Source organism: Epinephelus fuscoguttatus, linkage group LG17, assembly GCF_011397635.1.
Source record: "Epinephelus fuscoguttatus linkage group LG17, E.fuscoguttatus.final_Chr_v1".
Classification (NCBI taxonomy): domain Eukaryota; kingdom Metazoa; phylum Chordata; class Actinopteri; order Perciformes; family Serranidae; genus Epinephelus; species Epinephelus fuscoguttatus.
The window spans coordinates 26861179-26888534 of NC_064768.1; the positions used below are offsets into that span (position 1 = coordinate 26861179).

The window sequence follows — 27356 nt, forward strand, 5'->3', positions numbered from 1 at the left end:
TTTCTTAATTTAGGGGCTATTTGGGAATTTTAGGGTAATGGTGTAGAAAAGCATTTGAATACTGTTTTGGAAACCAATTGCCATAGCTACAATCAAAGCTTCAAAGCATTCAGGTCAGCCCTAATGGATGAAGATTAATTCTGAAACCAAAATGCTCATAAATACAGAGAATTTTTGTTTGAAAACTAAAGCTTATTAGTGTGGATGTGGCCATAGTGAAGCAAAGTGATTGTATGCCACATAAAGACAGAAACACATCTGTGCAGTCAAGGTCAGGACAAGGTAGGTCCTATCAATACCTGACTGACAGCGGCGTCTGTGTGTGAATATGAGCATGCAGAGTAAATATGCCACGATGCTCTCTCCTCTCTGATCTAACGCCCTTTGCTGAGGCTGAGGGAGGCCATGTGGTCTCTGGACTTGATCTTATCGCACTAACCTTGCACGCAGATGCCACCAACGCCCTTGCGCTGTCTGAGGCGAGACAGAACATCTCAAAGCCGTGTCCGTACCTGGAGGAGACAATCATACAGACATTAATCATCAACAGGATTCAAAGCTAGCAGCCGTGCTGAACATGCGGAAGGACAAACAGGATCTGAAAGACAGACGTGTGAAGGGAGGAGGACAACAACAAAGAAAGCGCTCCCAGTCTGACAGTGAATTAAGTATTCTGTTATTCCGAAGCATCACCCCAACAAGCTCCCAGGCTTGAGCCATCGCTGCTTGCTGACAGGTAAATAAGCAGACAGAGTGTGAAATTAAAATACTGATCTGCAATGACTGGCCCTTCTCCCGCTGACAGATATGAACAATGATGATGCTCCGGCTAATCACTCGCAGCCTAATTACTTTTAGCTTGCCGACTATCACCTGCTTGTTTTAAAATGTCAACGAGTCAACAAAGTGAAATCGCCACCTGCAACTCAATGAAGAGAAATCCCTCCCCGACCAGGAAGCTTTCTAACGCTGTAGCAATTTGGCCGCGACGCTGAGAGGTATTATTTATGCCACAAAAATAATCCGGCCACTTACTCATTTTAATGTTTCTATTATGCACTAAATGATTCAAGGGGGCTGAAGCCAAATGGAGGTAGAAAAATCCTTTTTCAACACACACAATGCCCGCACCTCGAATAAACGGCCACGCCATATGTCATGTTTATGGCGGATTGACAGGTAAATGGATTTAACATTGGCTGCAAATGGAGGCAATATATTCAGCCTGGAGAAGAGGCTCATGGGATGGCAAGAAACTGGATTCTGATTGGCTGTTGAATACAAGGAGGGAGACAACCGAGAGCTTTCCGAAAGTCCATCATGTTCACTTACAATAAACCCTTCGGGCAAAACCAAACAAATGCAATTCCGTCTGGAAATGTTGCTTCATTAAGAGTAATATGGAAACTCTGATGTCTTTACGGGGAAAGGAAGTACATAAAAAGGAAATATGTAGAGGAGACTGTTATTGTATTATGTCTCGGGACCCAGGATATTGTGCGCACCAGCAGGTAACTGAAACTAAAGACAAGCTGAGGAGGTTTGGATACGCTGTTAGCAGAGAGACATTTGGATACTCACAGTTTCTGGACCTCAGGCCACAGTGTGTTCTGGAGAAGATGATCCTCTGGTGGGGGCTCTACACACACACACACACACACACACACACACACACACACACACACACACACACACAGTTAACTTTAAAATCCTTACATAACTGTCATTTGCAAGACCCTGAAAACTGAGCTGTTTTAAAATTCAAATACAACCAGTTTCCAATTTACTAAATGAGGATTACACCCAAGTGGCTATTATAATTTCCCTTTTTTAAATCCCTGCTCTGTTAACCCAAAGAGCGACAGACAGCATCCTGAATGTGTGCATGTGTGTATGTGACAGGCTAACAGAGAGACAGAGTGAAAACCATAAAGAGAGACGGAAAGAGTGAACTAAAAAACTACACGGTAGACGGCAGAACACGATTGATCGCCTGGAGACAATGTTCTCTCACATTCACATGCGGCCTCTTTTAGCATTTAGCTCGCATGAAATCTTCAGCCCCTGCCGCTTTTCCCGAAAAAAAGCTATTTTGAAACAACTGCAGCTTTATCTCCGATTCTTAACGGCTGCTGGCTTTGAGGGGGATCAAATGTAGCCCGGTGCCAATCCTCTCCTTCACACCGCAGGCTCTTCACAAGCCCTCGCTGCCTTCGTGTTGCATGTAATTGAAAGCTACACTCCCCGTGTTTTCTCTGGTTGGTCATCGGCTTCCCATTTTCCCTAATTATTAATTCGTCTCCTTGCCTGCGGAAGCCAATCAAACAAGGGAAAATGCATTGTTAACAACAGTCTCCGCACTTGGTTGCTCCCTACATAGCCCGGGGTCATCGATACTTAAACTTTGCAATCACATAAGCCTGCTTTCTAATTAGCATTGCAGATTAAGGAGTGGCTTCAATCATGCTGATGACAGCCCTTGACACCCTCTAGCCCAGGGGTTTTACTGCGCCACGCTACGTTCTCTTCATCTGACTCTCAATCTTTTCCCATCTGCCCCTTTTCCTACAACTAGGTTTTTTGCCTTTTGTTTCTGTTACTCTTCCTCTTTGTACCCAGGTGTCCTCCCTGCACATTTACTCAATGTCATGACCACTTCCAAACCCACCTTATCTTGAATTTGAGATAGTTTTCAATTTTGTAATGAAAGCCTGTAATTTTCCTCATTTATTCCTGCTTTTCTTTGCCTCTGCTCACTTCACCGCTCCCTAACACCTGTTCTTCCTCTTCTATCCCCCACCATCCCTTCTCTCTCATCCCCTCTCCTGCTGTAATACCATCAGCATCCAGCAGATCTCAGGCACTGTGGGAGAGGAGCACGGCAAGAGCCATAATGATGAACTGTCCGTCTGGCCACACATAATTGTTTCTTATAAGAACATCTAGCGACAGGCAGACTGGAACTCTTAAATGTGCACTGAAGCTGCTGAGTGGAAACGCAATGAGGAATATAAATCGAGTGATCAGACTTTGGAGGAGACAGAGATGCCTTTAGGCTCCAAAATGATTTATCAGGGAGGTTTGAATTAAACAAGGGTTTACTGAGATGACTACTAAATCTTGAAATGTTGGAAAAATACTCCAAAGGTTTATTTTTGAAAGTTTACAGTACCAGTCATGATGAGCGGATGGAAGTAAGACTCCTGGTATTGATCAGATACACTGTTGAACTGCCCCTCTTCATTGTTGGTTTTTGGAGCGAGGTCACCTGGAAATCAAAACGACATTTCTCTAAAATATTCAGCTGTATTCTTAATACGTTACATGGAATGAAAATACTAAACAGACGCCCACTTTAATAAGGCACCGCTCTCTTAAACTGCTGTATGGAGCTCATAAAATATTGATCAGCAAATCAAACTTGGCCCCAACCCCGAGCACTGTAACACTCGCATGCAGAGCTAAGCAAATATTTTACCTTGAAATACAGCCTTGTTGGACAGACCCAAGGCAGGTGTGCTGGCTCCTTCTGGAAGGTTGGCAGAGTCCTGGCAACGAGAAGATAAATGAAGGGACACACACACACAAACACACACACACACACACACATCAATAACTATGTAGGAGTCCACTCAGCACATTTTACAGTTAGAAAACAAGGTGGAATAGAGACTACAAAGTTTTAGTGAGGCCTGATCTTTGGACAGAGGGCTGTCAAGGTCATGGATTTAATCACTTAACTATTTCTACCACAAACTCCATATGGACAACGTGTCGCCACCTCCTCCTGCTGTTCAAAAATTAAGCCAAAATATTCTATGAATACGAATCAATTCTTAGATGCATTGTGATGTGGCAAATAAGGGGAACTCACCCGCGAGAGCAGTAGAGCACCTGAACAAACTACAGCGTGGACATGCTGGAGTTTACTTCATCTTCACAGAAGGCAACAGTTGCGATCGAGTTTAAATTTTAAAGTCTAAATAATTACATTTGGAAGACAAACTTGAAGTTTATTGTAAATGCTTTCTGCACCATCATCCAGAGACTGCACAGTAGCGATCTTGTACAGATGTACAGATTTTTTAGTTTGGCCCATGTCCCTTCTGTTACCATAAAGGTGGGGTTTATGACTTACACTGTAGACAGCCACCAGGAGGCGATAAAGGTGTTTTGGCTTCACTTTTGGGAGCTGTCATGTCACCCATCTTTATTTTATAGTTTATAGTTTTTTTTTATGTGTGGAATAAAAATATAATAATAGACAGTAATTTAATTTGGGACTCACACTAGATGCCAACAGCTTTTCTCTTGAGGTCCCAGAGATGTTCGCAAAGTTCTCCACAAAATTACGAGGCGCTTGAAACACTCGCAGGACCTTCTCATCAGCTCCCGACACAAACTGAAACCTTCCAACCATTGCCAGACACTGCATGTCGTATCCGTGGATCTGCGGCCGTGAGATTTCATGCCAGGTTGCCTGCAGGTTTAAAAAGACACAGGGAGATATTGTAAAAGATGCAGATCAGGTCATGAGGATCCCACCCACCTGCATGTGGTTGCCAGGCAAAGTGCCAGCTTCTCAACAGATCTCTGATGTCATGGAACTGGGCTTCTTGGCCCTACATCCAGGCGTTTGTAACCAAGCCAAATACAACATTGATTCTCCTGTTTAAATGAATCATTCCCAGCTTAAGATGCAAAATGTTCTCACAAGAGAGGATGGACGGCTCCACTACAATGACCGGATTCCCTTTGGCAACGGCATGAAGTGGCAATACTCCAAACTGGCATCTTCAATAATGTGATAAAGACGGGAAACTTCATTATGTTTCCACCTAAACTGGACGCCAAACTGGCATGTTTCACACCACTTCCAACAATATCATGTGGATAAACCGGAGGTGAAGTGAGACGCGGGCAAAGAGTTTTCTGCTTTATGCGATCAATCAATTCCTGTATCTCAAGTCTTGACTCCATCCCTTTAAACTGAATCACTCTTTATAATAAAGTCACAAACTACTAAAATCCAGTTAGGGACAGAGCCTAAACATATTTTATCAAACTGCAGCAAGCAGAATATATATAAGGTGCAGACTATATTCCACAAGGGTTAATATAACTGGCTGTTAAAAGGGGAGAGGCAAACCTTGTAACTGTCGCTTACAAGAGAAGAAACGGAAAAGGCTAATTCCTTGTCGACATCTTGACGCCATGGGCCAGATGCACAGAACTTTGTAAATTCACGACTAATACTTTTAGCATCCATGATGCTAATTCATCATGTTTCTGCAAACCATCATCGTGGTAAAATCTCAATCATCATTATTATTAAACGTCAGGCTGATCAATGATTCACTCATCGTGCTGGTGTTAAAACTGACTTTACAAAGTTCTTCACAACAATAAAATTTAACAATAAAAAAGGGTGAATTCATTTATGCTAGTGGTGTTTTGAACTTTAAAATTCTGGTATCTGGACACTGATATGTGGTGCCTATTTTACCTGTTTGGCATCTTGTTTCCTCCATGGAGTGAAGAGTCTGGTGGTCTGGTCTGAGCCCACGCTGACAATGAACTCACCCTCAGGATCCCAGCTCAGATCCTGGACTGCGTTAAAGTGGCCTGATATCACAACTCCAGGCCTCCACTCTCCCTGGTAACACAACATAACAATATTACAACTTTCAACCCTCCCACTTCCTATTTAAATTCCCCTCTACGTACGCATCGCTTCCATGACAAGTGTGATTGGCAACTACATGAGAGCGCGTGATTATAATTTAGGTGTTGCTGTCTGAGAAGTCGATCTCCTTTGAAACATCTGAATTAGTTATCAGCACCTTCAGGTTTGTGCTGAACTTAAAATTCACTCTTGGAGCCAGAGTAATTGAAATGCAGTTATCTCTGAACTTACGTGGTGACTTCAGACCCCCCCGCTCTTTCTCAGGAACACCCAACAAAGACACATGTGAAGCCAGTCAAATTGAGTGGCAGACAGGAGAGTTGGTGTGACTAATTACACTAATCACTGTCTCTCACACAGTGTAGCTGTGTAGCAATGTGCTAACACTGAATCTTCTTTCAAACGTGTTTACAATTTAATTGCTTCAGGGAAAAGTTTTACGTTTCTTGTCCAAATGCAAGAAATAAGTTCAACATGTGTACTGTAGCTGAACGAACTACAAAGCTACTGGCATTTTTTTGGTTTGAAAGTTTAAAGGCCCTGACTCACTATACTGGAGGTCAGCCATTGGTCGATGTCAGGCTGTTAGTGAGCATATGTGGTCCTACTTTTGTCAGTGTGTCCCACACCGTTGGTACTAGTCGGCCTATGTCAGTTTTTTTTTTTTTCAGTCAATCTAGCATGTTGAATCAGACTCAGCAGAGCCAGACAGTAAATGAAATCACTGTGATTGACAGTTCAGCTCAGTGCATGAGAAGAGAAACGTAAGTGAGGAAAACAAACAGCTAAAGTCTAGAGGACATGAGATCAGGTAGGCAAGTTTTTCTTTTTTTTAGTCAATGAGCTCTATCGCAGAAGCAGTTCATAATAGTTTGTTCTATTGTTGACAAGCGCACAGTAAATATCCTTTGTTCTTTTACCACTGAGTTGTGTTGTTCATGTGCCAACTTGTTAACCAGAGTCTTGAATCCATTCTGTTGTCCTCTGGTTTCCCTTTTTGAATGCCACATACAGATTACCGCCACTTGCAGGTATGGAGAGTTATTTCTGCTCTTTAGTCTTTGCAGTATGTTCAAGTGCAGCATTTTGGTTAGTCGGCCTTCATCGTCACTATTTCTTTGATGTTGGTTTGGTGTGTTTGGGCCTTAAGAGTAACTGAGGCTCACCTCTTTGTCTTGGTCTTTGCACCAGAGATGCAGTGCTCCATGGAAAGCATGAGCCACAATCATGGAGCCGTCCGGACTCATCTGGCAGCCGTAGAAACCCAGAGTGTTGCCACCAACCTCACCTACACGTACCTGGTGTAAAAGACAAAAAAAAGGAGATATTGTGAGGACAATTATTACTTATCAAGAGCATCACATTTGTATTTGGTATCAGGTAGGTGAAGAACATGTGAATTTGGGGTCAGAGTCACTGACTTGATGCAGACGAGAGATGAAAGTAATCCTAAAAAGCATGAAGGTGCATCAAATACCACACATGAGAAAGAGTAAATGAGGTTACATCGACTTTTTGTGAATCCTGTATGACATTCAAACATGCAGTACATATCCTAGTTGCTCTGTAAAACACCTGTGTTTGCTGTAAATCTTCAGGCTCAGATTTACAGAAAAGATTAGTGGAGTGAGGGGAAAAAAGTTTTTAAATCTGTTCTCAGTCTCCCTGTAAGACTTATTAACTAACAGCTCTCATAATGGCGGATAGCAGCAGAAAAATCCAGCAAATTAAGCTGACAAGTCAAATGAGAAATTATGCAAAATGGGACTTATTAGAGCTGAATAAACTGTGTTGTGTTTTTTTCTAACATAATACATTTGTCTAATACAAAATGAGAGCAACTGCGGCGCAGCATATCACACTAAACAAATAATCATGAAAAATGGCAAAGACTGAGAACCACAGATGGATTTACATAAATTGGATTTGGGTGAGAGCTTGTGACCTCTGCGTCACGCTCACAGGACAGATCATACAGACAGTGAAGGGTCCGTCAACATGGATGTGCAATGGGTCTGAGCTTCCACTGAAAAAACAAACCAATTTAAAAAACACCCGTGATCACTGCCACTCAGCTCAGGAAGGACACTGGAAAATGTAAATCACCCCTTTTGGATTCTGACCTCTTGTCAAATGTAAGACATGATGCTTTTGTATGTCGAGACAATTCTGTATTGAATTTTGTGGAATCAAATCACTATCTGGGGCAGAAAGCCCATTTTGATTTAATTGGAGTTACCAATTGTGCTGAGAAATGAAAAATCACTTATTTTTATACAGTCTATGGTTTAAACTCTGTCTGGTCTGAGGTCATTCTTACTCACATCAAGTTTATTTATTCGTTGATTTTCAAAGCAGGGAACAAAAAAGTAAAAAAAATAAACCAGTGCATTTAAAATAAACAGTAGTGTAGAAGGCAAAACAGGATTATTACAAAAAAAAAATAATATTCAGTAATAATGGGAAATAAAAAGCTTCTAATTAGTTCTAAAAATATAAAAACTAAATTACAATCTGTATTCATTCATCCTTTCAGTGACATTAATATCCATACAGAACAGAAATTACATACTATAGTAAAGAAAACAAGACATTATTAATATCTCATCTGGTCGCTTGCATAAGCAGTGGGATTCGGTGCAGGATTATGACACTAGACGAAAAATAACTTGAAACATATGTGGAAATTAATCCACAGGAATTTTTGTTAAAGCAACAGAGAGCTTTTCTAACCATGAGCTGTCAATGTTTTGTACAAAAGAAAAGAGAGTAAGTCTATACTCCTGTATGGAGACGGGCTCGGCAATGTGGCTTATGAATAATATTGCGATATCATTGAGCTAAATTGTGACAAATGGTATATATATTTTGATATTTTAAAGTCACAGCTTAACTCCCAACCCTCACCTATGGTCAAGAGCTTTGGGTAGTGACCGAAAGAACGAGATCATGGATACTTGCGGCCGCAATGAGGTTCCTCTGTGAGATAGGGTAAGGAGCTTGTACACCCGGAGGAAGCTCGGAGTAGAGCCGGGCATCTGATAATGACGCCTCCTGGGCGCCTCCCGCTGGAGGTGTTTCGGGCATGTCTCACTTGTAGGAGGCCCTGGGGCAGACCCAGAACATGCTGGAGGGATTACATATCTCATCTGGCCTGGGAACACCTTGGGATCCCCCACGAGGAGCTGGAAAGTGTTGCTGGGGAGAGGGATGTCTGGCCTGCTGCATCCGCGACCCGGCCCCGGATAAGTGGATGAAAATGGATGGATGAATAAACTACTGCTACAATTAAGTTCAATATATTACTGTTTTTAAAAAGTTACATAAAATAACACCATTGTAAAGTTAAAGTATGGTTATAATAAGGTCAGATAAAATAATGTTATATAATGAAATAAATCAAAACAGAGGCACTTGTGCTTTTAATTTGAAGCGCCCAGCTCTGCTCGGTTCAGTGATGTTTTTCTTGTGAACTTGAAGCTTCTGGTCAACAGTTAGCAGTTAACAGAAAGTTAAACTGCTATCACAGCAACATTAAACGTGAGGATTTATTCACTGTGAGCAGGAAACAAACCAAGAGCTCTCCAGTTCATACAACACATCCCAAAATGTGACTAAATGGTCACGGTCTGGAGCCCTGCAGATACAAAAACAAACGCCTCGTCTGCTCACAAACTATCGCCTAGGAGTGACTGGTCTGGATGGGTGGGAGAGTGCATGTAACATATCATGTTTGTGAGGTGATGACAATTTATACTCATTGTTCACAACACAGTCATTTATACATCCCATGTGGAACAAGCTGCAATACATCCACTATAATCGATATATCGCCCACCCCTAACAGAGACATTTATATTTATGTCGGAAAACTTTTTCTTTTCCATCAACTCGCTCTCATGAGTTTATACTTAAATACTTAACAAGTCAAAGGGATACTATTTACTCAAGGACTCTGAGAGTATTGTGTTGACTGGGCCGACTTCTCACTGAGGAATTCTAACAATTAAAACCTTTATCGGGCCCTGAGGCCTTGGAGGTAAACTAGGCCCAGAGGGGAGATCTATTCAAATCGATAGCAGCAGAACCAACCCTAGAGAGCTCTACACTGCTCCCTCAGCAGCACTGAGGTCTGTATCCAGATATGGCTATATTATATCTCCTCCATCTTTAATTAGCTTGTGCCTTAAATGATATGGACATTGGCTGTGAGGAAATATGAGAAGTGCTAAATTCACACTCCAATGATTCAAATCTGGAAAAGATGTTCAGCTTGGCCTGTTATCTTTTCCTGAAGGAAGTAGTTAGAGTGAGAGCATGTTTAGCTGCAGCAGTGACCTGAGGCAAGCTGCGGACCAAAATACACAAGAGCGTGTGCATCAATTACGTGAAAAACAAACATCAGCAGAGGCACACGCGTATCTTCGCTATGTCTACTGTACGTGGTAGTTAAGTGGTGTCCTCAATCATCCGGCCTTCTTAGGGAGCTTGCGTCGGTCATCAATGACCTTCAAAATAACGCCTGTCTGCAGGCTGAAACACAGCGGAACTAATGGCAGCAATAAAGGCATGCCTTCGCTTTGAATGGCACAATCCTGCAGCCATCCAGAGAGAGAGAGACAGACAACGAGGTAGGAGAGACAGCCAGGTAGAAACATAGATGGTGAGATTGAGAGAGAACGAGATGCAACATTAAGCAGATTGATTTTAAAATTCTGCACACAAGAGCCTGCCCGTAAATCATGCAAAAACTCACACAGGCAAAAAGCCGTCATCTGTCTTGTTTACGAGTGAAGGAACAATATGGATGCATGGCGTGCCTTATCGCTGGCCGGCGGGGGTATGGGGGAGGAATAGAACAAGGACAGAAAAAAAAAAGGGAAGGCATATATCATTCTTGGGAGGAGAGAAAGAAGGTGATGGGCGCTGAATGAGCTTAGCCAAGCTGGGAAAACCCATACAGTGTGGAGTACAGGTTTTCAAATCAACTTTTCAGGCTGAAATACTGGCCGACACACTGAGAGACTGAGTCTTCTTCCCATCAGTTTCTCTTGATGTTGTGATGGACAACATAAAGTAATGACTGTAAGTAAGGATTACTTTAATTATCTTTTAATCAGATGATTTGTCTGAATCAATCAACAATTGTTTTGTCTATGAAATTTGAGAAAACCCAATATGTTGTGTTCAAATGTCTTGTTTTGTCCGAAAAATATTCAATTTATGATGATGTGATACAAACAAACAAAAAACAGATAATCCTCACATTTGAGATGCCAAAATCAGCTAATGTTTGACATGTGGCTCAGTAAATAACTTCAAATAGCCTCTGAACTGCTGTCCACATCTCTAAAGGTTTCCAGCAATAAACTAAAAATCTGCAACAATGGCCACTTTTACACTGCCTCTTCAAGGCAAGACTTTCACCCAGTTACACTGTTCTGAATAAAAGGTAAAATTGCGCAATAGGGGGACAGAGTTGTCTTGCCGGCACTGAAGGTAGTAACAGTGCAAAATGACGTCCGTATAAAAGAAACAGCCAGCAGGATGGGACAGGTGTGAGGTTTTGCCGACGTGTTATGCATGTGACCCACCGCAGGAAATTGTCGCTGATAGCAGTTAGCAGCTAACTCCCAGAAGAACAGCAGATTTGTTGAACAATAAGGTCTGAGCCTCCAAGCAGAGGACAAGATCGGCTGCTATGTAACAGGGACGGTAAATGACTCTTATTGCCATGTTGATGCCATTGTTTATAAAGCACTACCGACGCATATGTTATGCGTCACACTAGAGGACGGCGCTGTTAGGTTACAGCATCAGTCTTCTTTTGCTTTTGCGATGCCGACATGCTGTTTAAAATCATACACTGGAGCAAAATGATGCTGCTGTTGTTTGGTTCTGGGTTAAAAAAAAAAAAAAAAAAAGCAAAGGTGGTGCAAAGAAGGCTCTTCGTGTGATCTCTGTGTAAAAGGGGCTTCTGGTGAGAGCTGTGAGAGTTAACCACAATAGTCCTGGACTTAAGAATCAAAGCAATGAGCTACAAGGCGGCTATTGAGCTGAGGGGCACTGCAGGGTCAGGTGATAATTCTCGGTGCTTTTGTCAATATGAGCATTTATTCTTCATGTAAAAATACTGATTAACTTTCAACAATTAATGCCCCGGTGAAATGACAAGTACATTTTCTTTATTTTAATCCTTTCTCTGAGTTAATTGTTCATTTATCTCTTGTTATATGCCAAATATCTGTCAGTATCAGGATATTTTTACATCAAAATCTCTGTCTTTTCTCTTCCTGTAAAACAGTTTCAAATGTTTGATGACTCATCCTGCACTCAGGGGTGTTCGCAAAAGTTCATCCAAACAAATAAGACTTTGAGCGACTGGCTTGCCACTCTGGTCATATAAAACCTCACTTCAATGTTTGTGGGTTGTAGCTAACAGTGTAATATGGAGAGAGATAAGAAGAGATGTGTGTTTGGATATCAGTGGGCAAAACCTCTGTTTTCATTTCTAAATCAGTGTGGCAAATGTAATCATTCATCCCTTCCTCATTCTCCTTCTGATCTAACAACAGAGGCGCAATCATCCCTGAAACAGTGGTGTGTTGAACACACTTTTACGCAAGTGCACTGCCTTTTTATACAGTGGGGTTTTTATACACGTTGCTGCTGATTGGGTAACACCTCTGACACACCCACCAAACAAGAGAAAACATATCTCAGAGCCTGTTTCACACAGTTTTGAGGAAAAATGTCGTTCAGCCAGGAAATGGTAGCAAAACGATGCACACTATTTTCAGACTGAACGTGCCCCAGGTGAGGGAGGTGTGTGCAGAGCCAACCAGGGGCGGAAATCCCGGGGGGGACAGGGGGGACGGGGGGACATGACTCCCCCTTCAGTAAAGCTGTACCCCCTAGAATCATTTGAGACACAATTAATAATTTTTGAACAATGCAGTAGCATTTATTGAAAGCACAATGTAAGCAGTGCTCATTATAATCGCGCAATAATGTGCTATTTAAATCTTAAAAGATTGAGTCCCCCCTTCCCATTCCTAGTAGTGGTATATCCCACACTCTTTCCAACGGGTGGGGCTGCTTGGCAGCAGTAGCCGCATGTGGCTGGAACCGCTGTCCACATCGCGGATCGCAGGGTAAGATGTTCACTCACACAGACACAGTTTAATTTACATAAGTTACAACACATCCCGTTTACTGTTACAACAAGCGCCAGGCCCAGGCTGATCATATAAACTGTCTGCAACATTTCTCCTGCTTTGTTCAAAAGCCTACTCAATTAAGAGTGCTGCTAAGCTAAAAGCTAATGATTAAGCTCAGAGTTTAGTGATAGTCAGAGAGGACAGGAGAGAAAGAAGAGGGAGAGGACAGGACAAGAGCAGTCAGTGGCGGAGCGGCTCGTGGGTACCTGTCTGTGGGCTCTCCACCTGTCAGTGAGACAAACATGAGAGAGGTGCAGTCTAACTGACGAGGAGCGGTCATTACATGCGACTATTACGCACGGTTGTGAGGTGCGCAGCGGCAGATCTCACAGCACACTGTTTATAAACCAGTTTACCAGTTTAATTGCAGGAAATGTTTAGTTTTAGTTTTAGTTTAGTTAGTATAGACATTCACTCTGCCTGTTGGAGAGACAGAGAGAAGATTAAAGCGTCAAATTGCGGTAAAAGATGCTGTATAAAAGACAGGCTACAACTTTTTTTCCTTGTCCCCCCCTGGAATTATTCTCTAAAATTTTACTGTTTATTGTCCCCCCCAACTATGAAATGGGATTTTCGCCCCTGGAGCCAACAGTCTGCTGTAGCTCCATACGACGCTAAACTCCAAGCCCGCCCATTTTTTAGCTGTCCAATCAAATGTAAAGGGTTTCATTTAATACTTCTTGTATCGGTACAATGCTCAAATATTCTGTTTCACAGGGAAATATGTCACAGTACAGAAGCTAAGGGTGCTCTAACTTCTGTTTCACTGGGACTTTAATCAACTATCAAAATTGTTTTTGATTAATTTTCCGTCTTTCAATATTCTCATAACATGAAATCAATTCATATCTTTGTCAAATGGTCAAGGTAAAAAAGTAACATGACAGCCCCTGAAAATCTTTGCTGACTTCCACTAGTTTAACTTTTTTACACCCATACTTTTCCTTGCAGTGAAGTACAGGTGGACTTCATTGATATCATGATTAGGTGTGGTTACAGGTTCAACAGAGCACACTTATGACCATACCTGTCAGTGAGGCTGGGTGTGGTCAGAGGTGAAACAGGCTTAAAACTTTCAACCAGAGAGGACAGCAAAACACTGCTTTTCAGCCTGGTGTTAAAAGAACCGCGTGCACACACACATTATTCAGACCTAATGACTCATTTTGGTTTTAGTGGCTTCTTGATCAGCCATGTGGCAGAATGTAACTTATGGAGAGTACACAAACCGAGGTCGGAAAATAGGTTTTTTCTCAAACACAGAAACACACACACAAACTGACAATCCCTCCGGGCGCTGTAGTGGCCCGCTGTGGTCAGTCTGAGATGTTAATTACCAGTGTGTCTCGTTAGTAAGATGTGCTTTACGCAGTGGTGGGCCCGAGCCACCCCACTGCTAACCCTGCTCTCCATTAAATCTCACCAATTACTCTAATCAGCGTGAAGAAGTGGAGCACTTCTTTGTAAAAATCTGCTAATTAAGACACACATGGCTGGCCAGTTAGCGCTGCAGAAGCTGCTCTGCCAAAAACTTCAACGTCCCACAGAAAAGCCTTTGTGAGGCCTATTCAGGTTAGGGAAAACACTCAAACAAGACCAAAGGCCTTTGATTCTGTCTAACATGTACAGACGGGAGCAAAATGTAAATACAGTTTAATTCACTAACATTTCATTGTTGCACATGTGCATCTGTGAGTGTGTGTGTGTGTGTGTGTGTGTGTGTGTGTGTGTGAGCTTCAGAGGTTAAGCTTCCTTTGTAGACAGGGAACCTGTCAGTTCAAAGGGTTTGGAGGAGAGAAAAGTACTTTCACATTCAACAAAAAGGTTATTTCAGGAAGGGGGGTTTATTTTCTTTTATTTTTGGCATGAAGAAGAAAGGCCTGTGGAGGGAGACTGGCCACACCAGACGTTATTTCAAACACCCACGGGTGCTTTTTATTTCCACTGACCACCTTTGTCTCATAATACTGACAAGAACATGTGACAAAAATCGGCACTGGCTTCAGGCCCTAATCATCGTCCCTTTGTCAGAGAGGAGAATCAAGACTTTCATGGTTGCTCCTTCCTGTGGTCTTTGTTGCTCGTCCCTGTGGACATGAATGATGAGATCAAAGGCACAAAAATGTAACCGATCAAGTGTGGAATCTTTCTCATCACCTCGGAGGATGATCACACTCAAGGTGCCTGCATGGCGAGGTGAGCCATTCCTGTGCAATAGGATGGATGTGTGTGTCTGTATTTGGGAGCCTGTGTGCACACACTGGGATACATTCTGTGTGCGTGTCTATGTTTGTGTTTGTGTGATATTTCTGCAGCTTTGCCCATGTGCGCGTTTCTGTCAGGTACATGAAGAGGTTATCTGAGGTACTCCTGAGCCACCTGAGAATTTGCCAGTCATATTTAAAAAAAAAAAAAAAAAAAAAGAGAAAGCTGTGGGGCAGATGGGCAGAGAACTGCTTTTTCTTCGCCATCCACACTTGTGTTAAATTTAGCCCCATTCTGGCATAACAGCAGCTGTTGAGGAGCTAAGAGAGACGAGGTGGAGGGAGGCGAAAGGCAAGCAGGAGGGAGAGATAATGTGAAAAGAGACAGGAGGAGAGAAAGGGCGGCAAGTGGTGGAGAAAAAGAGGAGGTGGAGGACAGAAAATGACGGAAGGCGGGAGCGGGGAGTGAAAGTGGAAGACAGATCATGGAGTAAAAAAATAATAAGGAGCAAGGCAGAGCAGGCAGAGGCTGTGACATGTCCTCCAGAAGCATCTCCATCCCCTGTCGGATGTGTTGGGGAATGGGCTGTAAAAGAGGGGGTTCAGTGTGAGTGAGTGATAGAAGGGAAGATGGGGGAGGACAACCTCAGCTTGTCTAAACTCACAGTGGTGCGCCAGGCTCGGCGCCTCTTCATCACTGTCTATCACTTCTATTCCTGACACCTCAATGTCAGGGAGAGTGGAAACCGACGCGGGGGCACTGACAGCAGGAGAGAGAATACTAGGGGAGGGCTCGGGCTCGGGCTCTGGATCATGTCAAGAGCTACTGAAAGGGAAGCTTGCAGAAATAGAGAGGGGAAATTGGTGTGTGGGTCTGTGTGAAAACCGTGTGTTACCTGCAGTGAGTGATTGATACTGTGTGTGTGTGTGTGTGTGTGTGTGTGTGTGTGTGTGTCTAAGCTGTGTGTATCTGCATACATCCTCCTTGTACTCAACTCAACACTCACCTGCTCGACCCAGACTCCAGATCCCTCCTCTGGAGCCCAGAGGATCATGGTTTTGTCCATGGAGGCAGAGAGGAGACTGAGAGGCTGTTGTAGCTCACCACCTGCAAAGGGAGACAATGAGACACTGGATACAGAAGCAGCACACACCATCAACTACGGTCAACAGTCAATTACACCTGTGGTTTGTGATTTATATTTAAAGTTGCACAGTAATCGTGATCATGATTTTGTTTCAACAATTTATTTAAGTTGGTAGCATACAATACTGACACTTTATGTTTAGGACGCCTGCTCTGAGACATCAATTTATGCGCACCCTACGTGTGCTTGGGTTAACTGGTCTTCGCAAAAGCAGTGGGAGCTGCAGGCAGGAGTATTTTTCTAAGAAACTGCAGTGGCAGAGTCCTGCACTAGCTCAGGTACCAGCAGGTGAGCCCAAAAAATGTGCTTTGCAGGTGGTAATTTGTCTTAATTTTATTTCCAGGGTCGATTTTGGGTGAAAAAATGAACATGCGGGTTGGATTGCAGGTGCTGAATGATACATTTATTGAAATAAAATAAAGAGAAGAACAATATAATTAAATTAAATATACTTTTTTTATTTTAATGTTTTAATCCTCTGACTGCTGACTGTGTGCGTGTGCTCTGACTTCTGCGACAGCTGGAATAAAAGAGCTGCTTCAATCAGGTGTGTTACTAAAAGGCGCATTAATTTTCGAGATGTGCTCAATAGTATGAGAATGAGCAAAAAATATTCATTGAAACTGTATTTCCTGAATTACCTTGGTTTTAAAATATATTATCTTACTTTTAAATGTATGAAATGCCATAAAATAATCAATTTAAATGTGCTGCCTAACCAAATTATTTGAACAACACATGGTTATTATAGGATTTGAAGTTCTGGGTCGGGATATGGTTCTTGTGTCAATAGATCGGGTCAGGTTGCAGAAGTGTTTGGTCATATGTACTGGTAGCATGGCGGGTGCTGGATTGCATGTCGTAGTGCCGGTTCAGGAAGCAGGTTTAAAATCAGACCCGTCCACTCTGCTGCAAGGGGAGTGCAAGAGTATTTTATTTCATGGATTTATGAAGAGATTCATTTTTATTAGGATGACTGGCACCATAACATATTCCCATTATTCTAATCTCTGCTTAATGATAATAAAATATTGTTTGTAAAGAAAAATAAGACAAAAAAAATGTGATTAAAATTCTGAGCAAAATAACTGAGACTACCTTTGCCCTCATATTTGAGCAGCTTTACTTATTTTAAGTATCTAAACACAACAAGGTGTAATGTACACAAAAGCTGGGATGGGTGTGAAGTCATCTTGATGCAAAAATAAGCTTTTAAGGCAACCACAGTTTAAAGAAAAGATTTAGCACATCCACCCGCCCTTCCCTTGAGAGCTAATTAAGCCAATAACATTTCACACCCGTTTTTTTCTTTGAAATTGTCTCCATCTCTTGCTGCCTTTTGCAAGCAACAGCACTGTAAGACAAAGAGAGAGGAAACGTTTCTCTCAGCTTTACATGCAAACCAATCTATTTACTTCCACAGGCTGTAGAGAAAGAAAACCTGAGTGAAATGTTTACGTGTCTGAAAGTTTGATTCACTTTCAGACAAACACTAGTGAGACATTTTTGCAGGAACTTGCTGCCAATTATCTGAAACTTTTGTGAGTAATGACTAAGTCCTTCAGTGGTTTTTAATCAAGGTACCTTTGCAGAGAGGAGGCTGCCAGTGGACTCCATACACCCAGTTCTCATGGCCTGCCAGGACCGTCTCAAGGGACACAGCAAACACGGAGGACACGTCTGAAGCAGGAACACAGAGAGGCCAGACTGTTATCAATTACAGCTAAGCAATCTTAGATTTTGGATACCGTAATATTGTGTGTTGTCTTTTCCTGGTTTTAAAGGCTTCATTACCGTGAGGTGATGTCATTTTCTGAACTTATCAGACTGTTCTAGCTGTTCTTTTATTTCCCTTTATACACTTACGCTGAGCATGCACTGTGCGATTTGAGCCTGTTGTAGAAATGTTGGTTGATTCCAACTCCCACTGTACAAGTTAATCGTCTGCAATGTAAAGCCATACTCACTATTTGTGTGTGGACACTGTGCAGTCCAATCATCAAGGCACAAAATAGACAATGAAATGGTCCATTGGCCCCTGCGGACTGTTCTGGCTATTGACAATTGTTACTAAGGATTTGTTTAAAAGCTGAGGGCTAGTGGAGGTACTGCCCTTAAACAGCTTATAAGTCCATTTCTGGAAAGACGGGTTAGTCCAAGTTTTGCTGCACCAACAAACTAACTGTGTATTGGCTTCACTCTAAGATTGACTGAGTTAGAAAAAAAGGCACTGACCATGGGGAATCGACTCATGGCTGTGCTCCAACTGTGTGAGAGCCTGACGACGGCCGACCAAAATTTCTGACATGTCAGAAATTCATCTGAACAAACAGCTGATCGGGCTATGATCGGTTCTTGTTACCCCCTATATATTACGCGGCAAAAGACGCCTGACAAACCTCAAATTCAGTCCAACTCTAGAATCATGTGGCTCAGAAATCAGGTTCGAAACGGGCTCAAATTGTACAGCGTATGCCAAGCTTCACATCTACAATGTCCACATTACTGATGATTAATTATCAAAAATCTCATTGTGTGAATATTTTGTAAAAGCACCAATAGACAACCCTACAACGTCACCGCAATATTGATCAAGATATCTCTCTTTTTTTTTTTTTTTTAAACTATGAACAAGACAAAGGTAGCTGAATGTAATTAGAAATGTTCCATGAAAAATCAATTTACACAGATAAAGTTAAACACACATAAACACACACGCACACTCAGGTCTTTACGGAGGTCGGTAACCACCGTGTGCCATTAAACCATCAAAAAGCGTGTCTATTCATTTGGCTAATTAGCACCCTTTTTATAAATCAAGCTTGCGCGGCCCGCTCACCTCTCTCCTTCACTTCAAAAACGTCCTCTTTCATTTTGATGATGGTGTGATCGTCCTCTGTGCAGGCGTCTGTCCCAGACTTGGCACACAGCCTCCACACTCTGATGAGGCAGTCCTGGGAACAGCTGGCTAATAACAGCTCCCCACCTGAACGAGTCAGAGAGAGAACATGAAAACCTCCCTGACTGAAAGACATTTTCTATCAACTCTTAAAATAGCACATCACCGGATTTATCAAAACTGCCTTTGTATTATTTGCTCTCCTGTGGTGCTATGATAAAAAAGTGTGTCATTATCAAATATTATCATTACTGTTTTGGTGTTTAGCAATACTCCGAGAGCTGTCATAATTACCTCAAAGCACAGCTGAGCTTTAAAGGGATACTTTGACTGTTTTCAAACTGCTTTGTGCCACAACAATGTGGGTGTAAATGAACTGTGGTAAACTTCCAACCATCTTACTAGCGCCCAGATCTCTGAAAATCTCTTTTGCTGGCTCTAGGGCTGTTGCTCAAACTACAGATTGTACTTCCATATGTTTGTAGGCCCACTGCCACGGACACAAAGAGTACAGAAGCAGATCAAGAGAGATCACTACTGCACTGCGCAGACTCTGGCTGCAAATGATAAACAGCGCAAGATAGCAGAAGCCATGTCTGAGATATATATTTGGCTTCATTTTTGTACAGAGAAAGGACCTGGAGAGGCTTTGTCTAACTTTGTATACAGTCTGTAGTCAAAACAGACAAGCTTGCACTATGCCACTCACCAGCTGGAGCGTTTACTCGTCCAGTGTGACGCAGTGCATTCTGGTCGTTTTCTATCTCTTGGGCAAAAGCTAATGCTACAGCCCTTTTTCTCTGTTTTCTTTGCTCATGTAGCACCAACTTCTCAAGTCTACTGCACAGACAGCCTACTTTATGGCAAAAAAAATATTTCCAGCAGCGAAATACTTCTTCAAGTAAAGTTAAGTATGTTTGGAGAGATAACTAATTGAACTGAGCCTGAGAAGCAACTTTTCTGACTTGGATCCAAGAGAGACCAAGTTTTGTTTCCTGGCTAATGAGCATTACAGCCTCATCTAGCATGACTATAGGCTCCTGTTGTCTTTTAAGAACTGTTACTAAGGCATTGAGAGGAATTCAGCTCACTGTGACATGGCCAGGAAGACAGCAGGAGTACCGGCCAAATGTACACAGACAGGTGGTAAACAAAGCACAAGCCACTATCTCCAAGTGCTCCCGTCTGTCACATTATGCGTTTCAGGTTTAGTTCAGTGGACACTGGCCCAGATTTGGCTCTGCCAAGACAAACAGATACATTCCTCTGATGCTCCCACCTAAGGCCTTCTGAATGCCGGGAGAGGTGGGAGGATAATTGTTTGTCGATCAGTATGTAATGCCACTGATGATGACGAGAGGGAGATTGATCGCCGCAATATTTTCACCCCAACCTAAACTACAACAAATAGCCTAAAAATAAGTTTGAATATGATCAGGTGATGTTGTAGCCTGTTGTGTGTGAGATCAGGTTTAACTGTCCATCACAATAATAGTAGTAACATTATGCTAAGTCCTCTGACCAGGCCTGTTGAAGGATTTTTCTCCAGACAGCAGTTCCAAAGGCTGCAACTTTAAGGACAGTTCAGCACAAGAACAAAAACACATATTTCTCCTCTTACCTGCAGTGCTGTTTATCAGTCTAGATTGTTTTGGTGTGAGCCGCTGAGTGTTGGAGATATCGGCCATGGAGATGTCTGCCTGCTTTAAAAAATAATCAGACAAGATGACACTTGGCTTCTGGTGCTCAAAGCATAAAAAAATACATTTCAAAACTCAACAGCAATGTCTCTTCCCAGAAATCATGACCTGGTTACTCAAGATAATCCACAGACCTTGTTGTGAGCAGTTTCATGTAGGACCTATATTCTTTCTACCGAACTACACCTGCCAATTGTATCACCATGCAAAAGGTAGCGTGCATCTACTGCTACCACACCTAGCACCACTGAGCTAGCTACCATAACAGCTCAGCCTTTGAGGACACCATTAATGTTTACATCTCGCGCTCAAGCCTCTCGTCCATGAGTAGATGCACACTTCCTTCTGTGTGGTGGGTGAATTTGGTAGCATGAAAGTTATTCCTATGTGAAGCTGCTCACAACAAGGTCTGTGGATTATCTTGAGCAACCGGGTCATGATTTCTGGAAAGAGACATTGCTGTTGAGTTTTTCTTATATATATTTTTTGGGGGGTTTGAGTACCTGCAGCTGAGTGTCATCTAGTACCATTATATTTGAGAGAAGGCAGACATCTCTACGGCCGTAATCTCCAACACTTGGCAACTCACACCAAAATAATCTAGACTAGTCCATACCCATTGAGTGCACAGTTGCCCACGTACAGTTTCACATGGTGTGTGTTTGGAATACAGGTCATAGAAAACTGCAGATTAAATAGTCAGCTGAACCCATTAAGAAGAGCAATGTATTCAAACAGAGTTTTTGTGAATATGATAGTATGATTGCAGCCACAGCAATCTGTTGCATTTTAGCCATTTTTCTGTTGTTACAGCGCCACCCAGTTGCCAATTAGAGTTAAATTTCTCCAGTCACCTTGAGGCGTCCTGTTCTACATATCTACCAAGTTTAGTAAAAATCGATATGGTGATTAGGCCTAGATAAGAAATTAGCTCTCTAGCGCCCCCATTTTGTTTGATGGGGTCAATAATGGAGGGGTCCCCTCAGACTATGTGTGGTCATATGCCTACAAAGTTGCGTGGTGATGGGTGAAACCCTTGAGATGTTATACACGTTTATGTAATGAGCCACGCCCTCTGCAATATTCATTGCCTTATAGAAGCTCAGTTTTAATAAGTTTTCCAACTTTTGCCAAGAGGGAACTTAAGATATTAGTCCCTAGATTATGTTCACCGAGTTTCATGCAGATCGGTCAAACTTCCAAGGAAGAGATCGATTTTAAGTGTTTTTCAAAAAATTCAAAATGGCGGAAAATCTATATAACCAGAAGTTATGGGTTCTTGAGGCAAATGTGTTCCTCATGAGGAGAGGCATCTCTGCGCAAAGGTTCATGTCTCTACGACGTACAGGGCATGACATATGCCCATTAGAAGTTTGCAATTTCAATCGGTTGCTATAGCGCCCCCCTTTGGCCAATTGATGTAATATTGCTTCATTCGCATCCTCCCATGACCCTCTACCACTGTGCCAAATTTCACATGGATTGACCAAGTCAGTGAGGAGAAAAACGTGGAACACACACACACACACACACACACACACACACACACACACACACACACACACAGAGTTTTCATCATTATATACTAAGATTGACTAACAGCACTACAGGTAAGAGAAAAAAATATGTATTTCTAATTTTGGGATGAACTGTCTCTTTAAGTATCAAAACACACGCTTGCCATCCGTAAATTCCAGTGATTGTGTCGTTACGACTGGCCCCTGTAGCTGAATGAGCGTAAAAGTTGATCCGCATTAGATCTGATGGTCCTCGTGAATCTGAGTCACAAAACCAGGCACATTAACCAAGGTGTGTTTTAGAGCAGCAGCAGCTGGAGCCTCAGAGGTAAGAAGAGAGAGGAGAGAGGGAGACAGCTGTCCTTTGCTCGCGCTCCCACGCTGTAACACCGGTAAGCTCTTGTTTTACACACAGCTGCTTTGGTGTTACAGCCAAAGTGAGACATGTAAACGACACTCTGTGTTTCGGTCACAGTTCAGCTAACTGTGAAAGAACGGATGATAAAGTGTGAGTTTGGATACGTTTGTGGACTGAAGGAAATACCCGTGGATGTTTCAAACTGTGAATGGCCACTGTTGACATGATACATTTCACTCAGTTTGTTGCAGAGTGTGCATTATGTTATATTCTAACACAATTAACTTTATTTAAGTTCAGCTCTCTGTTACAATGCAGAGTAAAGGAGGGACTGTACAGGACAGTGAAAATAAGTAATAGTGAAATAAATATTAATATCCGCATGTGTTTCTCAAAACTGACATCAGCTACTTGTTTGATCATGATGGTGAAAATAAAGCCCTGATACAGAGACAAGTAAAAACATCTTCAAGACCTGTGGCTCACATGGCAACCGTCTATTTGATCTCTTTTAGATAAACTAAATTTTGCAAGACAAGGTTAAAGTAAAAAGACCCTCCCATGCCCTCCACCCAAAAATATGATAACCCTCCCTTCAGCAAAAGTAAAAATGACAACATTAAAACATATGACCAGCTGATTTTACACTAGTGCTTATTTTATCCCGCGGTGAAGATTGATGGAAAGAAAATCGTGATTTAGAAAACAGGATAAAGATAGAAACACAAAAACAAAAAATAGCATCATGCTCTGAATCCCCGTGTTTAACAGCTATGATAAACTGCACCTCTAGTGCTGCAATTTGCCATCTGCCAAGTCATAAAAGAACAGAATGATTTATGTAACTACTACCACGGTGGAGAGAGGGTTTTGTCATTCCTGTGGGGATATTTCATATAAACAAACTTTCTCTCTGTCTCTTTGCTGGCTTGTAGCTTGGCAGCGTGGAGTGGGTCATAGACTGTGAGTGGGAAGGAGACACTGGTGGAGAGGGCTGGTTAAGGAGATGAAATAGCTTTTACACAGTCAGAACAGTGCAGTAATGAAGAGCCCTTGAAGAGGGTTACACAATTAGTAGAGCTTGGATTGGATCCATGCGTTGCCATGTGTCATCATAACGCTGTGAATAGCTCACTGGTTGGTGAAGCTGGACTCAAAATGAACCGCTTTTTAGTGTGTGTCTAGTTTTGATTTTTCTAGATGCTCTACTGATCTAAAAAAATTAAATCATCTTTTTGCTTAAACAAGGTCAAAACGCACTTGTCTGTCTTTCTCATCAAATGGGCTGAAGGCTGTTACTGGAACTCCTCTCAGCATTCAGCCGATCATGTGTTATCTGACTCTATCAAGGCGTGATGTTATCCAGTTTGCGGGCTTGCCTAAGAAAAACCAAAGGTAATGAGGAACCACAAGTGCAAGCTTTTAAGCCCTCAGAGGAGTGTCATCTCAGAAACAAGCAAAATTGCTAATTAATGCACACATGAAATTGGGAAACATCCAAAACATTGTGCTTTTTATTTTCTTATTTAAAACAGTTTTTTTGTTTTTTTTTACCTGGATACCACTTTCCCATGTTTTTGTGTTTAAGTGACTAATGGGAACAACAGTTTTTGAAACTGGTCCAGCACTGAACAAGGCTGCAATGTAATCATCAGGGCAACAGTGCAGTCGATGGGCATCTACTACAAATGCTTGTTTTTGCCACAGACGGTCTCAGATTGTTATTATAAGTGTCTGACAAATTTATTCAAGAAAGCCTAAAGAGAAATAAAACTTTTTTTGGTCTGTTTGCTATTGTCTTTCTGCAACAACTCAACTCACAGACTTCAGAATGAGACTACTCGAGTGAGACTCAATAAATAACAGACCAGATCAAGCCAAAAGCAAATAAAAAAAACACTGTATTTCTTTGTCAGACACTTATAATAACAATCTGAGCACATCAGCGGCAAAAACACTTTTAGTGGGTGTACACTGACGGTGCACAATTGTCCCAAAGGATTGCTTTGTAGCCCATTTCGCAGCTGCAGCACTCTCGCTCATTACTGGACCAATTTCAAAAATTGTTGCTCCCATTCGTTATTTAAACACAAATACATGGGAAAATAAGGCAGAAAAATACTGAAATTTCCCTTTTTTTAAAGACGCACCTAGTCCCTTAACCTCTATTTGTGCCTTTATCACATTTAAACTTTGTGTTGTTTGCCTAAATCAAATAAGCTTATGGAAAAACTCACTGACACCAAGCTAAAAAAGAGGTATTACTTTTCATAAAGACTGAACTCATAGAATTTAACATGTAAAGCACAGGGTGCATCTAGCAGCTTTTTCGTCCTGGGTCAGAAGAAGTACACTGGCAATCCAGGGGCTAACCTCAACAATAGTCTTTATTTAGCACAACCAGGAAGGAACAGCAGTCTTTAAAATGGTTGGGTACATATGGAAGCCCAGGTGAGATGAGATGTAAATATCAGGACATGTGTGGGTGTGTGTGGTTTATTCATATAGACGCACACCAGTCTTCACCCAGGGAACAGAGGAACTGAACTAGACTGAGCAGCGGACATGTGGCACATGATCAAGCTAGGGCTGCTGTGAAATTGAGTTCTTAAAGGATAACAGGGAGTTTTCTACAAGTACCGTTCGGCCCATATACTGTCGCCAGAACTTTTAATTATCCATCAAGCCAACATTAAAAAAGTAAATCCAAGAATCACAGCCTTTTTTAGTATAAAACACGTCTTGCTCGCTTGCTTTGTAAGTTACTTTAGTCTCTAACTACTGTCACTACCGATCAAAAAGATCCCGGGCTCAAATCTCAGCCCTGCTACCCCAAGAAAATTAAACTGGGGCGAGGAGGATGCTGGGAATTTTGAGGCTTAAGAGCACTTAAACAATGTGCTTATTTTCTGTTCTGTAATTTTTAATCTGGACTTTCTGGTAAACGGAAAGGTTTTATGAAGAACCCTCTCTACATATTCACTGTATCTATATCTGACTTTGAGTCAGTGAGATGTGCAAGCACACTGGGATAGCAACAGTTAATTGTAAACTGGTTCTACTCCTGAAACAGGACCACTCCCATTACTCCACACAGTAGCGCTCACCTAGAGATGCCCAGGCCACTCCTCGAACCCAGTCTTCATGTCCTTGCAGTGACTTGACTTTCTGGAGCTGTTGTAATGTAGAGTAATTTTAGAAGATGTCAAATGTTGCTCTCATATTTTAGTAATTAAAAGTTTTGGCACAGAAAACATGAATGAGTTGCAGTGTGAGCTTACCTCTCCGTTTGACTGCACATACAGATGCACCTGAGAGTTATCGCCCCCACAGGCCAGTACGGGAACTGTGAGAAAAGAAGGTTTCACACAGTCATGTGAGCGCACACATCGCAGGTTGCATACATTTACATCGAGGTCTAGAGGAGCGAGGTGGAAGGAAAGGATGAAGCGCAGCATCAAACAGACGAAAGGCATGTAAAACAGAGAGGCAAAATGACATGAGACACTTCAAACGCAGGCTGCATTTTGAATATGACATTTGGTTACAGGCGCTAAAGCAGTGGTGCAAATTGAGATGGATGACATGAGAGGGAAAAACGTCTGTGTGTGTGTGTGAGTGTGTGTGGCGCACGACTTAAAGGATGTCTATGAAGGAACAGCTTAGGCTTACCTCTGCTGCCTGGCAACAGAGCCAGAGAGACATCCATCATGAAACTGCTGCCAAATGATAAGGTATGGAGGCACTCTGAGAAACACACACATGCACATGGAATTAAACTTCCTGATGTCCTTTGAGTAATCCTGCTACACAAGTGAAAAGAGTATGTTAAACTGTATGGCTTTTGTGTGAACAGAGTGGCACATGGAAATACTTCTTCAAATATTTCTTGTTTGACATATACGCCAAACTGTACCTTTATTTCTCTGCCTCCCCTCATGTGTAGAGGCCAAGGGTCTTCCAAGCTGTCACAATCTAACATAACATGGATAGTATTTTTATCTACTAATACACCCCAGGGTAACGCCCAGTTCGCATAACGCACACGCTTAATTTCCACGACTGTCAAGCAGCATCAGTGTTCATCTGCACTGACAGGTGGACAGAAACTTCCAACAAAGGCGGAAGCTGTATGGGTGACAGCTCGGGGAAAAAAAAGAAAAGCAGACGAGGATGACAGCTCGAAACACCACTGATATTATGTGAGGAAATTAATGCAAAATCAAAATTCATAGAGCTGCTGTTTTGATTCTGTCAACACAGATTTTTCTTAGTCATTTCTATCCAAAACAGTCGCTTTTTTCTATCACTAACAAACTGTTTCGCCTACATGTTAATGTTTAAACTGAGTCAAACTACTGTAAGTGTATATAAAATATAGACATAAAGCCATAGGTGTGATGTTCTGCAGCACTGCAGAGGTGAGGCAAAAGATAATGTTTTTGGTAAACACTGCCATACCCTGTTGCAGCCACTGGGGGGCAGATAATCAGACTGTGAGTGAGTAAACAAAATTGATTATTTATTAACACAAAACACAGACACAAAGTTGTTTTCATCTTTTGGACATTTCTCTTTTTATCTTGAGGAGCACTGAATAGTTTTACCTCCTCATGCCTCAAAC

At 42.0% G+C, this 27356-nt stretch overlaps 1 protein-coding gene across 1 annotated transcript in view; it reads right to left on the minus strand.

The window, feature by feature from the left end:
* The window catches only part of elp2 (elongator acetyltransferase complex subunit 2), a 37822-nt gene that overhangs the window by 7381 nt on the left and 3085 nt on the right, over positions 1–27356 (minus strand). The window contains exons 5-17 of the mRNA XM_049603051.1: positions 26405–26479; positions 26014–26078; positions 25840–25906; positions 19098–19244; positions 17843–17938; positions 16118–16218; positions 6853–6984; positions 5507–5656; positions 4289–4480; positions 3479–3548; positions 3173–3268; positions 1582–1639; positions 440–512 (exon numbers count right to left, since the gene is read on the minus strand). Coding sequence (XP_049459008.1) covers positions 440–512; positions 1582–1639; positions 3173–3268; positions 3479–3548; positions 4289–4480; positions 5507–5656; positions 6853–6984; positions 16118–16218; positions 17843–17938; positions 19098–19244; positions 25840–25906; positions 26014–26078; positions 26405–26479 — 1322 coding nt within the window. The remainder of the gene's footprint in view (positions 1–439; positions 513–1581; positions 1640–3172; positions 3269–3478; positions 3549–4288; positions 4481–5506; positions 5657–6852; positions 6985–16117; positions 16219–17842; positions 17939–19097; positions 19245–25839; positions 25907–26013; positions 26079–26404; positions 26480–27356) is intronic.